Source organism: Mchenga conophoros, linkage group LG12 (genome assembly GCF_057382185.1).
Source record: "Mchenga conophoros isolate Kocher_MC1m ecotype Shallow Benthic linkage group LG12, M_conophoros_male_GT1.1, whole genome shotgun sequence".
Classification (NCBI taxonomy): Eukaryota; Metazoa; Chordata; class Actinopteri; order Cichliformes; family Cichlidae; genus Mchenga; species Mchenga conophoros.
The window spans coordinates 33,170,880-33,184,605 of NC_140537.1; the positions used below are offsets into that span (position 1 = coordinate 33,170,880).

General features: G+C 37.9%; 2 protein-coding genes across 2 annotated transcripts; both read right to left on the reverse strand.

The window, feature by feature from the left end:
* Nucleotides 1-1,542: 1,542 nt before the first annotated feature.
* LOC146563036 (nuclear factor 7, ovary-like) lies at nucleotides 1,543-3,237 on the reverse strand. The gene has a single exon (XM_085295380.1). The coding sequence runs from the start codon at nucleotides 3,036-3,038 to the stop codon at nucleotides 1,590-1,592; it is 1,449 nt and encodes a 482-aa protein (XP_085151506.1). The 5' UTR covers nucleotides 3,039-3,237; the 3' UTR covers nucleotides 1,543-1,589.
* Nucleotides 3,238-9,942: 6,705 nt separating this feature from the next.
* Nucleotides 9,943-12,399, reverse strand: LOC146563037 (nuclear factor 7, ovary-like). The gene has a single exon (XM_085295382.1). It carries the CDS (start codon nucleotides 12,274-12,276, stop codon nucleotides 10,861-10,863), a length of 1,416 nt encoding a protein of 471 aa, XP_085151508.1. The 5' UTR covers nucleotides 12,277-12,399; the 3' UTR covers nucleotides 9,943-10,860.
* Between the last annotated feature and the right edge of the window lie 1,327 nt (nucleotides 12,400-13,726).

The following is a 13,726-nucleotide window of genomic DNA, read 5'->3' on the forward strand; positions in this document are numbered from 1 at the left end:
ATCACCTGATATTGACTGAACATTGTTTCAATGTCTCCTTGCTATCTGGGTTACGCAGAAGTCAGCTACTTCCGTGCAACTGATATAAGATGCAGTAAGCTGAACACAGCTTCAACCGTCTGTATGTTGAAAAATAGTAACGGACCGCATTTTCTTGTTAGTAACTGTAACGGTGTTGTAACGATAGGAATAATAATTAGTTAAATTACTCGTTACTGAAAAAAGTAACGCCGTTGGTAACGCCGTTACTTGTAACGCCGTTATTCCCATCACTGCATGGCAGCATGTCAAGAAAATATATTTTGCAGTCCTGTTTAGGCGTTAAATGTTTTTAAAGAAACATTATAAAATCTGACCTTCAGCTGACATCTCTGCAGTTTTGTTCATACAAACTATCTTCAGCTCTGTCAGTGTGTAAATATTTGTGTAGGATACGTCTGAATTTTATTTTTACTCTTAAACAACATATGTTAGAGTTTATAAACATAGAGGTGTGAGAATGTAAACTTCATAAATATTTGCATTTGATTTCTGTCTGGTAATGTTTCACACTGAGGATCAGACCAAAGTGAGAATCTGTGACTCCATCAAAGCAAACTGCACAAGTCTTCTCTGATATGCAGTTTATGAGAGCTGAGGTTAAATGTGAATGTTGGTATACAAACCAACAGAAGTAAATAATGTTTTATTCTAAGGAGCCAGTTAAATGTAAACACAACAGTCAAAGTGAGTTTCCATGATAAAAAAAATCTGAACTAATGACTGAATGTGTCTGAAAGCTGATTTACAGTCAAACACAACAACAGAATCACCATTTTGTGATTCTCAATAATCAAAGAAACCAGATAAAGAATGACACTGAAATAATGAATCAAAGGCAGGATTCATTGTGATTCACTGAAACACTGAGACTGAGAGTGAAGTTTAAATATCAAATTTAAAACCTGATTATAAAACATCAGAAGATCCAGAAATCTTTCAAACTGTGAGAGATGTCTGCTGCTGATAAAAGTTAAAAATAACACAAAAAATGACATTTTTAATCTATTCAAATAAGTGTATATGATATCTCACTGAAATGAAGATGCTGCTGAAGTAAACATGTTAGAATTTTATCTGTTTAAACATTTCTAACCTGCTGATGTGAGACAGTTTCAGAACTTAGAAGTCATTTCTCTGAATTTGGAAAACTTTAAAGTAGACATGTTAATATAAAATGTCATTTAACTGAAAACAAGATGTTGACAATCAGGATAATTACGATCTTTTATTTGTAAAGTTGGCTCTTGACATAAATTTAATCATGAATCCTTCTTTTAAGAAGTGTCACAGTTTGCTGTTCACACTCAACCACTTTGAAAAGCAAAGAAATCATCATTCAGATTTTAAAATGATCAAAACATTTACATGAACAACATGAGAAATATTCTGAGAATATATTCATTAAAACAACAAAATAAAATGAACCCTGATAATGAAGTTAGACTGTTTGATTAATGATTTCCATAAACTTAAGCCTGCCCCCCCACCCCACCCGCCCACACACACAATCTAACTAACTAAAAGGATGAGAGCAGAGAAAAAAAAGTTCACAGAGACGTCGTTGCAGTTTTCAGATAAATCTCAGTCTGACAGATTTTGATATTTTGATAGATTTTGGCGTCTCCTGCCTTTCCAATACTGAAATATGGGAAGAGTTTCTCAGTGAAAGTGTGTCTGTGAGTGTAGATGTGAGTCATGTCTTCAGGGTCATAGAAGGACACCTCCCCCCTGTCATAGTCCAGCTGGACTCTGATCCTCTGGAGACTCTTCTTCACTGTCACAGTCTGACCATCACCATTAGTGTATTTTCCACTGTTATGCAATAAACACCAGATTCCATATTTTGGTGAAGCAAGAAGCTCTCCCTTTCTGTCAACTGACTCTTTAACTAAACCCACAGCCCAGTCAGGATGGTCTCCCACCTCCACCTCCCAGCTGTGTTTCCCTGAGCTGAAGCCCTCATAGCCAAATACTTCAGCATACTTTGTGTTTCTCTCTGGATTATCAGGAAGTTGCTGCTTTGTGTCTCCACGTCTCACACTGGTCAGATCATCAGACAGATAGAGACAGCAGTTTGCAGTGTTTGGGTCCAGAATGACAGGACTGAAGTGGACCTTCTCCTTCATCTTCTCCCACACTCTGAAGGACAGGTTGCCCAGGTGTTTGGCCACATCTATCAGTGCTCCTGAGACCAGCTGTGGATCTGACACTGAGCTCTGGGCTCTGGCTCTGCTCTGAGTGTCTTTATAACTGCTGAGGAATGGCACGCTGTGTTTCTGCAGCTCTTCTTCAACAGCAGAGATGCTGTCTGACAGAGAGGAGATCTGCTCCTCAATCATCTTCATCTCTCTGCTGATAGTCCTCCCCTTCTGCTCCTCTTCCTCCCTCAGAGCTGCCAGTCTGGACTCCTCTTCCTCTTTCAGGAACTGCTGGAGCTTGTTGAACTCTGCTCTGATCTGCCTCTCTGTGGACAACAGCTGCTTCTTCATGTGTTCCCTCATTTCATTGTATGTTTCCTCCACTTGTTTGTATTTGTTCCTCTTGTCCTGCAGAGACTTTAAGTCAGATTTCAGCTGCTCCTTCAGGTCACTGACTGCTTCTTCTACAGGAACCACTTTGTGACTCTGGTGGAGAGAAAACTCACACACAGGACACACAGCTCTCTGCTCGTCCACACAGAACAGTTTAGGCACTTCCTCATGTTTACTGCACACCACTGTTAATTTCTTCTCTCCCTTTTCTGTCTCAGATGATCCAGATTTCTGTCTCCCAGCAACTGAATCAGCAAGTTCTTTCAGTGTAAAGTTCACACCTGGTTCATCCTTTGAAGATTTTCTTTTACAAATGGGACAGTTTTTGTCTTTAGTTTGTTCCCAGAATTTCTGCAGGCAGCTTGAACAGAAGCTGTGGCTGCAGCTCAGAGACACAGGATCTCTGAAAGTCTCTGAACACACATGGCAGCTCAGGAAATTTTCAAAAAGAGCTCTCTCAGCCATTTGATCTTTAAGTATTTTTAACTCACCAAATTAGTGTCTCTTGAACTTTCTGATTAAAATCCTCCAAACGTTTGTTTTTCAGCAGAGATCTGACTCCCTGTAATGGCGTCTCAGCTCAGTTCAAAAGTGTCGGAATTTACTTTCATTTTCATGAATCACGATCACGTGTTAAACTGAAACACGCACATAACACTTGTGTCCATCAGAGGGCGCTGTCAGAGTCATTCAGATAGTTTTCAGTTTGTGCTCCTTAAAACGACACAAAAGCGAAAATATAGAAAATCTTGACTTCTCCCTTTTTTAAAAAAAAAAAAAAAAAAAAAGGAAGCTAAACAGATGAAAAAAATGAGACAAAGGAGGTGAAGCTGTGGTGTTTCAGAAGTTCAAGTAGCACAAGTCAGCGTGTTATCAGAGTTTTTATCTGAAGTTTTAACTAAATTTGTCGTTGCAGCCAAAGAAAGAATTTTAGATTGATCACAGGGTTTAGATTGTCAACCTGTCAGACCTCTGCTCTCACACTCAAAACAAAGAAAAATTCTTGACCCTCATGAATATGAAGCAATAATTTAGAATAAAATGCAGCTGAAATATATAAAATCAAAGGTTTATTTTCTCAAATAATACATCATTAAAATATGTTTGTTATAAACTAAATATATACCAGTGAATACATTTATACATTAATAACCACCAAACATAATATCTGCTTTTACTACCTGCGCTGTGACCTCAAACCTGCATAAGATTTTAGACCTGCAGACTCCAGCTTTCAAGTTTGTCATGAACTGAAATGTGATGAGATGGTGATGTCACCAAAATAATAAATAGAAAATAAATAGAAGATTCACAGTGGACACTGAGAAACCAGAAATGCTGATAATGAAAAAATAAACAAACTGATATAAACTTGTTGATATGACATTAAACTGTGACAACACAGAAGAATTCAGTCACATGTCACAAATCAGATTCTGGTCAAAGTCATGTTTAAGGTACTACTGCCTTGAAGTTGTCAATCACATCCACTTTTTTTTATGAAACAGAACACCGTAGAGCTTTTATAAATGCATTAAATGGATCCATGACAAGACAATAAATACTTTAGTTATTCCAGAAGTTGTGACATTACTGTGTTAAAGCAGCCAATTTCACGTACAGGGTCTCTCTAATGGTGTGAGGTCTGGCAGGTGTCTAGTCACAAATTATATTAAAAGGTATTTTGATCATTCACTTAAAGAAGCAGCAGCGCTCTTAAGACTTTTCTGTGACTGATGAAGTCAGACAGAGTTTGTGTGAGAAACCAGAGTTAGGCTGTTGTTGTTAGGCTGCACAATAAATGCACAAAGTCACATATAACAGTGTTAGGCCAATGATGATATTTTAATATTCTTCATATAAATGAATGTATGAAACAGTGCATTAGTTTATGATTCATAAAAACATATTCAAAACCACAATTTTTTTAATTCTGGAGAGATCACTAAAGTGCAGCAATAAATACTTGATTAAATAGGCTGATGCTAGTACTGGGTACCTTGTGTAGTGGGGTGTAAGTAAACTGTGTAATTTGAATTAGCATTAGGAGACTTAAACGGTAGTTTTTACACAAGCTTAAACTGATGATGATGCAGCCCATCAGCTTTCATTGGCATTACATGATTTACAAAATGACTGAATGACTCATGGCTGTGCCTTAATGTTAAAAAGACTGTATCAATGTTTTTTAGTAAACCTAAAACTACCATAGCTGCAGTAAAAGTTTTCTTGGGTGCACAAAAACGAATTAATGTTGAGGATTTAAGTATTTGGGAGTACTGCTAGACTCAAAATTACCCTTTAAAAAAACACGTTTAAAAGTAGTGAGAACTGTAAATGTTAATATACGGAACTTTAGACATATCCGCACATCGGAAAAAGCAGTGATTACATTCCTGCACTCTATGATACTGGCTCATATTGAATACTGTATTACAAGTTGGTCCTTTACCAGTCTTGTTGCTATTGGGCCAATCGAAGTATGCTACAAAAGAGCATTGAAAATATTAGACAAAAAACCTTTGTCATACAACCATTGTCAAATTTTAGATAAATACAAGTTTCTAAATTTTACTAATTTCGAATTATTTAAAGTGTAACATAAACAGTGAAGCTGGAGGATGAACGTTAAATTTTTTCCACTTGATAAAAGTTAATGTGAGGGTTCCCGATGGTTTGGGACAAATGCAATCACATGGCAGGATGCTGTAAACGGACCGAACTTCAGTCAGGAGAACAACTGAGATAATCCATCCACAATATGAGGTTAGTCATTAATATACTGCAACAACATGGGAATAGAGCAGCTGCAAGAAATTTCAACATTAATGAATCAATGGTACAGAAGTGGAGGAAGCAAGAAGAATGAGTCGAGTAAAGTTTGATGTGACTGTTTTGTTTTGCTTGGTGCACCTTACGTATGAAAACAGACCCGTTCATCGACAGTGCGCCTTATAATCCGAAAAATATCGTACATAAAATTTGTATGTAATGTATTTGTAATTAATTTTAATTAGCCTTCAGTTAATCCAAAATGCTGCAGCAAGAGTCCTGACGGGGACTAGAAAGAGAGAGCAGATTTCTCCTGTTTTGGCTTCCCTTCATTTCTGTTGAAGCATATAGTTAGGGCTGGACCAGGTGACCCTGAATCCTCCCTTAGTTATGCTGCAATAGACGTAGGCTGCCGGGGGATTCCCATGATGCATTGAGTTTTTCCTTTCCAGTCACCTTTCTCACTCACTGTGTGTTAACAGACCTCTCTGCATTGAATCATATCTGTTATTAACCTCTGTCTCTCTTCCACAGCATGTCTTTATCCTGTCTTCCTTCTCTCACCCCAGCCGGTCGCAGCAGATGGCCGCCCCTCCCTGAGCCTGGTTCTGCTGGAGGTTTCTTCCTGTTAAAAGGGAGTTTTTCCTTCCCACTGTCGCCAAAGTGCTTGCTCATAGGGGGTCATATGATTGTTGGGTTTTTCTCTGTATCTACTGTCCAATATAAAGCGCCTTGAGGTGACTTTTGTTGTGATTTGGCGCTATATAAATAAAATTGAATTGAATTGAATTGTTTGTGTCTTTTGGAAACGTATTACACAGGAAGTAGAAGCAGGATCAAGGATGAGTTAACAGCAAATGGCAGTGACAGCTCTCTGCAGACTGTAGTTTATATGACTCACTTTAAAGTTTGCCTGTTGTAATTATGAAATTAACTATCAAAATATAGCTGCCAAGCTAACAAAATCAAATCAGAAGCATCATGCACCACTTCATGTACTGACAAATTCTACAAATAGAAATGCATGATGATGCTCATTTCTTAATCGGGTTTATGAGAACGTGTCAATGAACTCATGAAGAACCTTAATGTAACAGTGACCTGTGTCTAAATGAATAACATCACTTTATACGTTGAGCAAACCTGAACTTTTACATAAGGCAGGATTGAAAGTGGTTTTGGAGAGCTCATTCACAAACTATGATGTTATAGTGATGATTCCCACAATTTCAGCTGCAGCCTCCTCTTGTCTGAAGCTTCTGCCTCCTGCTCTCCACTCTCTTGTTAAAAGACAATAAGAAGACATACATGACAAAAATAGTGAGCCAGAAACCAACAGATTACCCACATGATAGCCTCAGACTCCCCAGTGTTTCAGTGTGTCTGACCACCTAAAAAGCAGGTGTCCAAAAGCAGTGTTGCCTCACAGCAAGAAGGCCCCAAGTTCATCTCCACCACCTGGGCCTTTCTGTGTGGACTTGTCATGTTTGTGTGGGTTCTCTCCGGCCTTTTTCCCACCTCCACTTGATATCTACAATATGTCATTTGTCTTCACCAGATGGCGCTGCTAGGCTGTCGTTCAGATACACATATTATTTGTGTGAGTAGTTGCCCTCAAAACAAAAACAAAAAAGGAAAAGAAGTAAAACATTTTGACAACTCATGTTTTACTTTATCTTTACTTTATCGCCTCTGTCAGTGCGCCCCAGGGCAGCTGTGGCTACAATGTAGCTTGCCATCGCCAGTGTGTGAATGTGTGTGTGAATGGGTGAATGACTGAATGTAGTGTAAAGCGCTTTGGGGTCCTTAAGGACTAGAAAAGCACTATACAAATGCAGGCCATTTACCATTTACCATCTTAATATAGCAAAAAAATGAGACCAAGAATGTGAAGTGTTTGGTATCTTACTTATTGAAGAACAATGCAATCAGTAGAGGTGGGCAGATCGATCCAAGTATTGATAGTATCGATACCAACTCTGGTATTGCTATGGGATCAAGTCTACCATGATAGGATTGATGCTTTGTTTCTATCCCCACATATTTGTATTAAATTCATACATTTTTTGGAGATTAAAATTACACCTCAAACATGCAGTCTGAGGTATAATTGTTACATGCCACGACAAGTGGCACTGTTATTCCTCTGTTTCTCTTGTCTTTCAAGTGTTAAAGCCTGTATCTATTGGCCCATTTAAAGTTAATTGGTATGTGTCTATTGGCTGATCTGTGCACAGTAGGTCAATCACTTGCCAGGGATCATTACAAAAGGGCAGCTGCCCAGCCAGTTGGATCTGCTTCTGACTCTCTCTCTGTTTCTGTGTGTGATCTTAAGGTGGGTTTAATAAAAAAAGAAATGTATTTCCTGACTCAAATCAGTTTAGTTTGAATAAAACAAAATTAATTCCTTAAATCCTGAATTGATTTCTAAAAGAAATATAATTTGCCCGGCACGCCAGAATCTCAGCTTAAAGCTCACAAAACTATTTCAACACAGCAAACAGCTAAAACAGGAAATAACAGCAGGTGAATGGATTTAAACACAAAGTGTGGATCTTTCATCCGATGTCACGTACGTGGAAATGCTGTCGGGAGCTGAAAGCCGACACCTCACAGATTCTGCAGCTGCAGGTTTCGTCACTCTCAGACCAAAATTCACTGAACCAGCAGCAAAAGAAGATCAAAACCACGTTACACATTTTAAAAAATTGTCATGAATTTCCCTCTTACTTTAGCTGTTTTGCTCCCACCAGGATAAAAACCACACTTTCTGCACAGCTTTCTCTCTACAGTTTGTGGTGGTAATGCACAATATTGCTGTTTGCCAACTGCCAATAAACAATATAAAGAAGAAGCTCTCTCTCTCTCTCTGTGCTTCAAGACTGGTTTATCATCAAAAATCTCTATTTTGCATTATTTGCTTGTTTATTACACTATAGTCTACAATTGTGTTCAGTGCTTTTGTTTTTTCAAAAATGACCCCTGACAAGAAAGTCTCATTTCTGCACTTAGCTGTGCCTCTAATAAAACCTCTGTGACTTTGCTCTGCTTCACTTCAGCAGCATCAGGTAATGTTCATATGTTGATTCATGGTTTTCTTCTGTTTTTGATCTACTGCAGAATATTTTTAAGGCGGTTATCTGTTATAAGAAGCCAGGTCAGGAAAATCTCCTTTATGTTTTTTCTATGTTTTATCCTTGTGTACTTTGACACAAAGGCATAAAGTCTCATACGTGTCAACTTTGTTCTTATACACATACACATATATATACTTATACACATATATTGATATATATGGATATACTGATAAATGATCATAATTATATTTCTGAGTGAGTCAAAAATGAATTGAATGAGAACAGTGTTTGTGGGTGGAGGCTGGACAGATGCAACAGAGCGACAATTGTTGAAACACTAGGTTATGCGTTGATGCCACTTTTGTGTGGTTATGACCTTTTTGTAGAGCAGTGTCTCCTTTACACGCATTGTGACAATTTCACGCTCTGGCGGGCAGCTCCCTGCGTTCGGAGAGAAATCCTGCTCAAGCGAGTAAATTGACTTTTGACAGTTTGGAGGCGGAGCCCAAACGAGGACGGGGTCCTAATGTGAGTTACTCTGTGGCAGCGACAGAAATGCTGTTTTAAACTGTGTTTGTTTACAATTTGAAAAATAAAGTTTGCTGAATTCATTGTTAACAGTTATTGTTTGCGTGCAGCGGTGGAAATACAGACAACTGTCACTGGATTATTTAATGTTGAAGAAATCTTTAAACCAGAGGATTCTAGTTCTGAAGCCTCTGCACTACAGTGACACCAGAGAGCAGAGACATTTTAACCAGTGGAGTTTTGGCCAGATTCTTTCCCTGCAGGAGAGCTTTGTGGGTGTTGGTCGAGGCCTGTACTGCCCTCTCTCCCCCTCTGAATGTGTGGTGGTTGCAGATGACACACAAGACTCAAACTTACAGACACTACAGCGACCACATCAGCAGCAGCAGTTTGATTTGATCCTAAAGAGACAATTTGCTTTATCGCAGCAGGATTGTGGATTTGAGCTGATCAGACTGACACTGACCTGAGGTGAAAGTGTGATTAGACATTTTATTTGTTTATTTAAAATATTTACAGATGAACTTGGCTCAGTCTTAGTGTTTATCTGTTAAGTGAAGTCATTTCTAACATTTAATGATTTACATTTAAAAATAGGATAAGTGTAAATGTTTACAGTGTAAACATTTTTACTAGAGAAGAAAATCTGAACTTTGTCTCCATCTTGTGCGTAAATATAATATACAAATAAAACATCACTATTATAAAGCTGCACCTTCATCTGAAATCTCTGCAGCTTTGTTCATACAAACTATTTTCTGAGTTTGTAAACATACAGATTAGCTGTGAGAATGTAAAGTTTATCAATGATCACATTTGATTTCTGTCTGGGGTTAAATGTGAATGTTGGTCTGAAAATTTTTTTTAAAATGTAGCTGCTTAAAATAAATTCTTGATTTGATAAAATCTGCTGATTGTTTCAATAAAACAGCTTCAGCACAACAAGAATATTTACAAACTAATAGAAGCAAATAATATTTTATTCTAAGGAGTCAGTTAAATGTAAACACAACAATCAAAGTGAGTTTCCATGTTAAATGAATCTGAACTAATGACTGTGTCTGAAAAGCTGATTTACTGTCAAACACAACAACAACAGAATCAATGAATTTATTTATTTCACTTCACAGAAACATTTTGTGATCTCAATAATCAAAGAGAGCAGTTAAAGAATAACATTGAAGTACAAATCAAAGGTAGGTGATTCACTGAAACACTGAGACTGAGAGTGAAGTTTGAAAATCAAATTAAAACCTAATTATGAAACATGAGAAGATCCAGAAATCTTTCAAACTGTGAGAGATGTCAGCTTCTGATTAAGGTTAAAAACAACACAAGAAATAACATTTTTAATGAAATCAATCAAGTGTAGTTACACTGATGAGACAGCGTCACAACTTAGAAGTCATTTCTTTGAATTTGGAAAACTTTAAAGAAGACGTGTTACTTTCAAATGTTATTTAACTGAAAACAAGATGCTGATAATCAGGACATTTAAATCTTGTAGTTGTAAAGTTGACTCTTGCTGATGTTTAATCATGAATCCTTCTTTTAAGAAGTGTCACAGTTTGCTGTTCACACTCAACAACTTTGAAAAGCAAAGAAATCATCATTCAGATTTTAAAACTATCAAAAATATTTACATGAACAACATGAGAAATATTCTGAAAATATTAATTTAAAAGAAACAAGAAAAAAAATGTAAACGTTTCTTACAGAAACTCGAGTGGGTCACAAGATTTTCACATGAAAAAGTTGCTTTGTTTTCATTGAACTGCTAATAGTTCCATTAAATCAACAAAATGAAATAAAACCTGATAATGAAGTTAGACAGTGTGATTAATAATTTCCCTAAAATTAAACCTGTTGCTGTACTGAAAAAACAGTTAAAATAAAGAATCACTTTACAATCAAATCTCAGTCTGACAGATTTTGATATCAGAGGTTTTGGTGTCTCCTGCATTTCCAATACCAAAATATGGGAAAAGTTTCTCAGTGAAAGTGTCTCTGTGAGTGCAGATGTGAGTCATGTCTTCAGGGTCATAGAAGGACACCTCCCCCCTGTCATAGTCCAGCTGGACTCTGATCCTCTGGAGACTCTTCTTCACTGTCACAGTCTGACCATCACCATTAGTGTATTTTCCACTGTTATGCAATAAACACCAGATTCCATATTTTGGTGAAGCAGAACACTCTCCCTTCCTGTCAACTGACTCTTTAACTAAACCCGCAAGCCAGACAGGATGGTCTCCCACCTCCACCTCCCAGCTGTGTTTCCCTGAGCTGAAGCCCTCAGAGCCAAAAACATTGGTATAATTAGTGTTTCTCTCTGGATTATCAGGAAGTTGCTGCTCTGTGTCTCCACATCTCACACTGGTCAGATCATCAGACAGATAGAGCCAGCAGTTTGCAGTGTTTGGGTCCAGAATGACAGGACTGAAGTGGACCTTCTCCTTCATCTTCTCCCACACTCTGAAGGACAGGTTGCCCAGGTGTTTGGCCACATCTATCAGTGCTCCTGAGACCAGCTGTGGATCTGACACTGAGCTCTGGGCTCTGCTCTGAGTGTCTTTATAACTGCTGAGGAATGGCACGCTGTGTTTCTGCAGCTCTTCTTCAACAGCAGAGATGCTGTCTGACAGAGAGGAGATCTGCTCCTCAATCATCTTCATCTCTCTGCTGATAGTCCTCCCCTTCTGCTCACCTTCCTCCCTCAGAGCTGCCAGTCTGGACTCCTCTTCCTCTTTCAGGAACTGCTGGAGCTTGTTGAACTCTGCTCTGATCTGCCTCTCTGTGGACAACAGCTGCTTCTTGGAGTGTTGAATCACTTCATTGTATGTTTTCTCCACCTGTTTGTATTTGTTCCTCTTGTCCTGCAGAGACTTTAAGTCAGATTTCAGCTGCTCCTTCAGGTCACTGACTGCTTCTTCTACAGGAACCACTTTGTGACTCTGGTGGAGAGAAAACTCACACACGGTGCACACAGCTCTCTGCTCGTCCACACAGAACAGTTTAGGCTCTTCATCGTGTTTACTGCACACCACCATTAATTTCTTCTCTCCCTTTTCTGTCTCAGATGATCCAGATTTCTGTCTCCCAGCAAATGAATCAGCAAGTTCTTTCAGTGTAAAGTTCACAAATGGATGATCCTTTGAAGATTTTCTTTTACAAATGGGACAGTTTTTGTTTTTAGTTTGTTCCCAGAATTTCTGCAGGCAGCTTGAACAGAAGCTGTGGTTGCAGCTCAGAGACACAGGATCTCTGAAAGTCTCTGTACACACATGGCAGCTCAGGAAATTTTCAAAAAGTCTGACTTTCTCAGCCATTTGATCTTTAAGTATTTTTAACTCACCAAATTAGTGTCTCTTGAACTTTCTGATTAAAATCCTCCAAACGTGTGTTTTTCAGCAGAGATCTGACTCCCTGTAATGGCGTCTCAGCTCAGTTCAAAAGTGTCGGAATTTACTTTCATTTTCATGAATCACGATCACGTGTTAAACTGAAACACGCACATAACACTTGTGTCCATCAGAGGGCGCTGTATGTGTCATTCAGATAGTTTTCAGTTTGTGCTCCTTAAAACGACACCAAAGTGAAAAATTTAGAAAATTTTGACTTCTCCTTTTAAAAAAAACGAAACCTAAATAGAACATAAAAATGACACAAAGAAGGTGAAGCTGTGGTGTTTCAGAAGTTCAAGTAGGTAAAGTCAGCTTGTTCTCAGAGTTTTTATCTGCATTTAACTAAAGTTTTCGTTGCAGCCAAAGACATAAATTTGGATTCATCACAGGGTTTAGATTGTCAACCTGCCAGACCTCTGCTCTCACACTCAAAACAAAGAAAAATTCTTGACCCTCATGAACATGAAGCAATAATTCTGAGTAAAATGCAGCTGAAATACATAAAATCAAAAGTTTATTTTCTCAAATAATACATCATTAAAATATGCTTGTTATAAACTAAATGTATACCAGTGAAGTTAATTTCCTTTGACCAGATTCAATCAAAGATGACTGTATTACTGTAAACTGACTACATCCTGTAAGTAGTTCGAGTTCAGGGACACAGGATCTCTGAATGTCTCTGAACACGTTACAGTTCAGGAAAGTTTCTACACTCAGCAAATGTCACATCTTTACAGCTTGAACCTTACAGTCCTTCAAGAAAGCAAAGTTCTTTTAGAGAGCTCACATGTTGTAATGGTATTCTAGTTAATTAATAACCACCAAACACAATATCTGCTTTTACTACCTGGGCTGTGGCCTCAAACCTGCATAAGAGTTTAGACCTTTAGACTCCAACTTCCAAGTTTGTCATGAACTGAAATGTGATGAGCTGATCAGTGTTAGAGATGTCACCGAAATTATAATGAAAAACAAAGAGAAAAATCACAGTGAACAGACCAGAAATGCTAATAATCAAAAAATAAAACTGATATAAACTGTTGATATGACATAATATGACATTGAACTGTGACAACACAGAAGAATTTACTGTCACATGTCACAAATCAGATTCTGGTCAAAGTCATGTTTAAGGTCCTACTGCCTCGAAGTTGTTAATCACGTCCACTTTCTTGAAAAAAAATTAAAAAGACAAAAAACAACAACAACATTATAGAGCTCTTATAAATGCATTAAATGAAGCCAATGAAAGAAAAAATACAAAGAGTGAAGTGTTCAATAAACCAATACATAATATGACACAATAAGGATCTTATGTCTAAACTGAGTACAGGGATTGTGGTGTGAGGTGTAGATTTTCTGTATCCTTGTG

Bases quoted from the DNA above. Each gene is read 5' to 3' on its own strand.
- LOC146563037 (XM_085295382.1), bottom strand. From the start codon at position 12,276: ATGGCTGAGAAAGTCAGACTTTTTGAAAATTTCCTGAGCTGCCATGTG.
- LOC146563036 (XM_085295380.1), bottom strand. From the start codon at position 3,038: ATGGCTGAGAGAGCTCTTTTTGAAAATTTCCTGAGCTGCCATGTGTGT.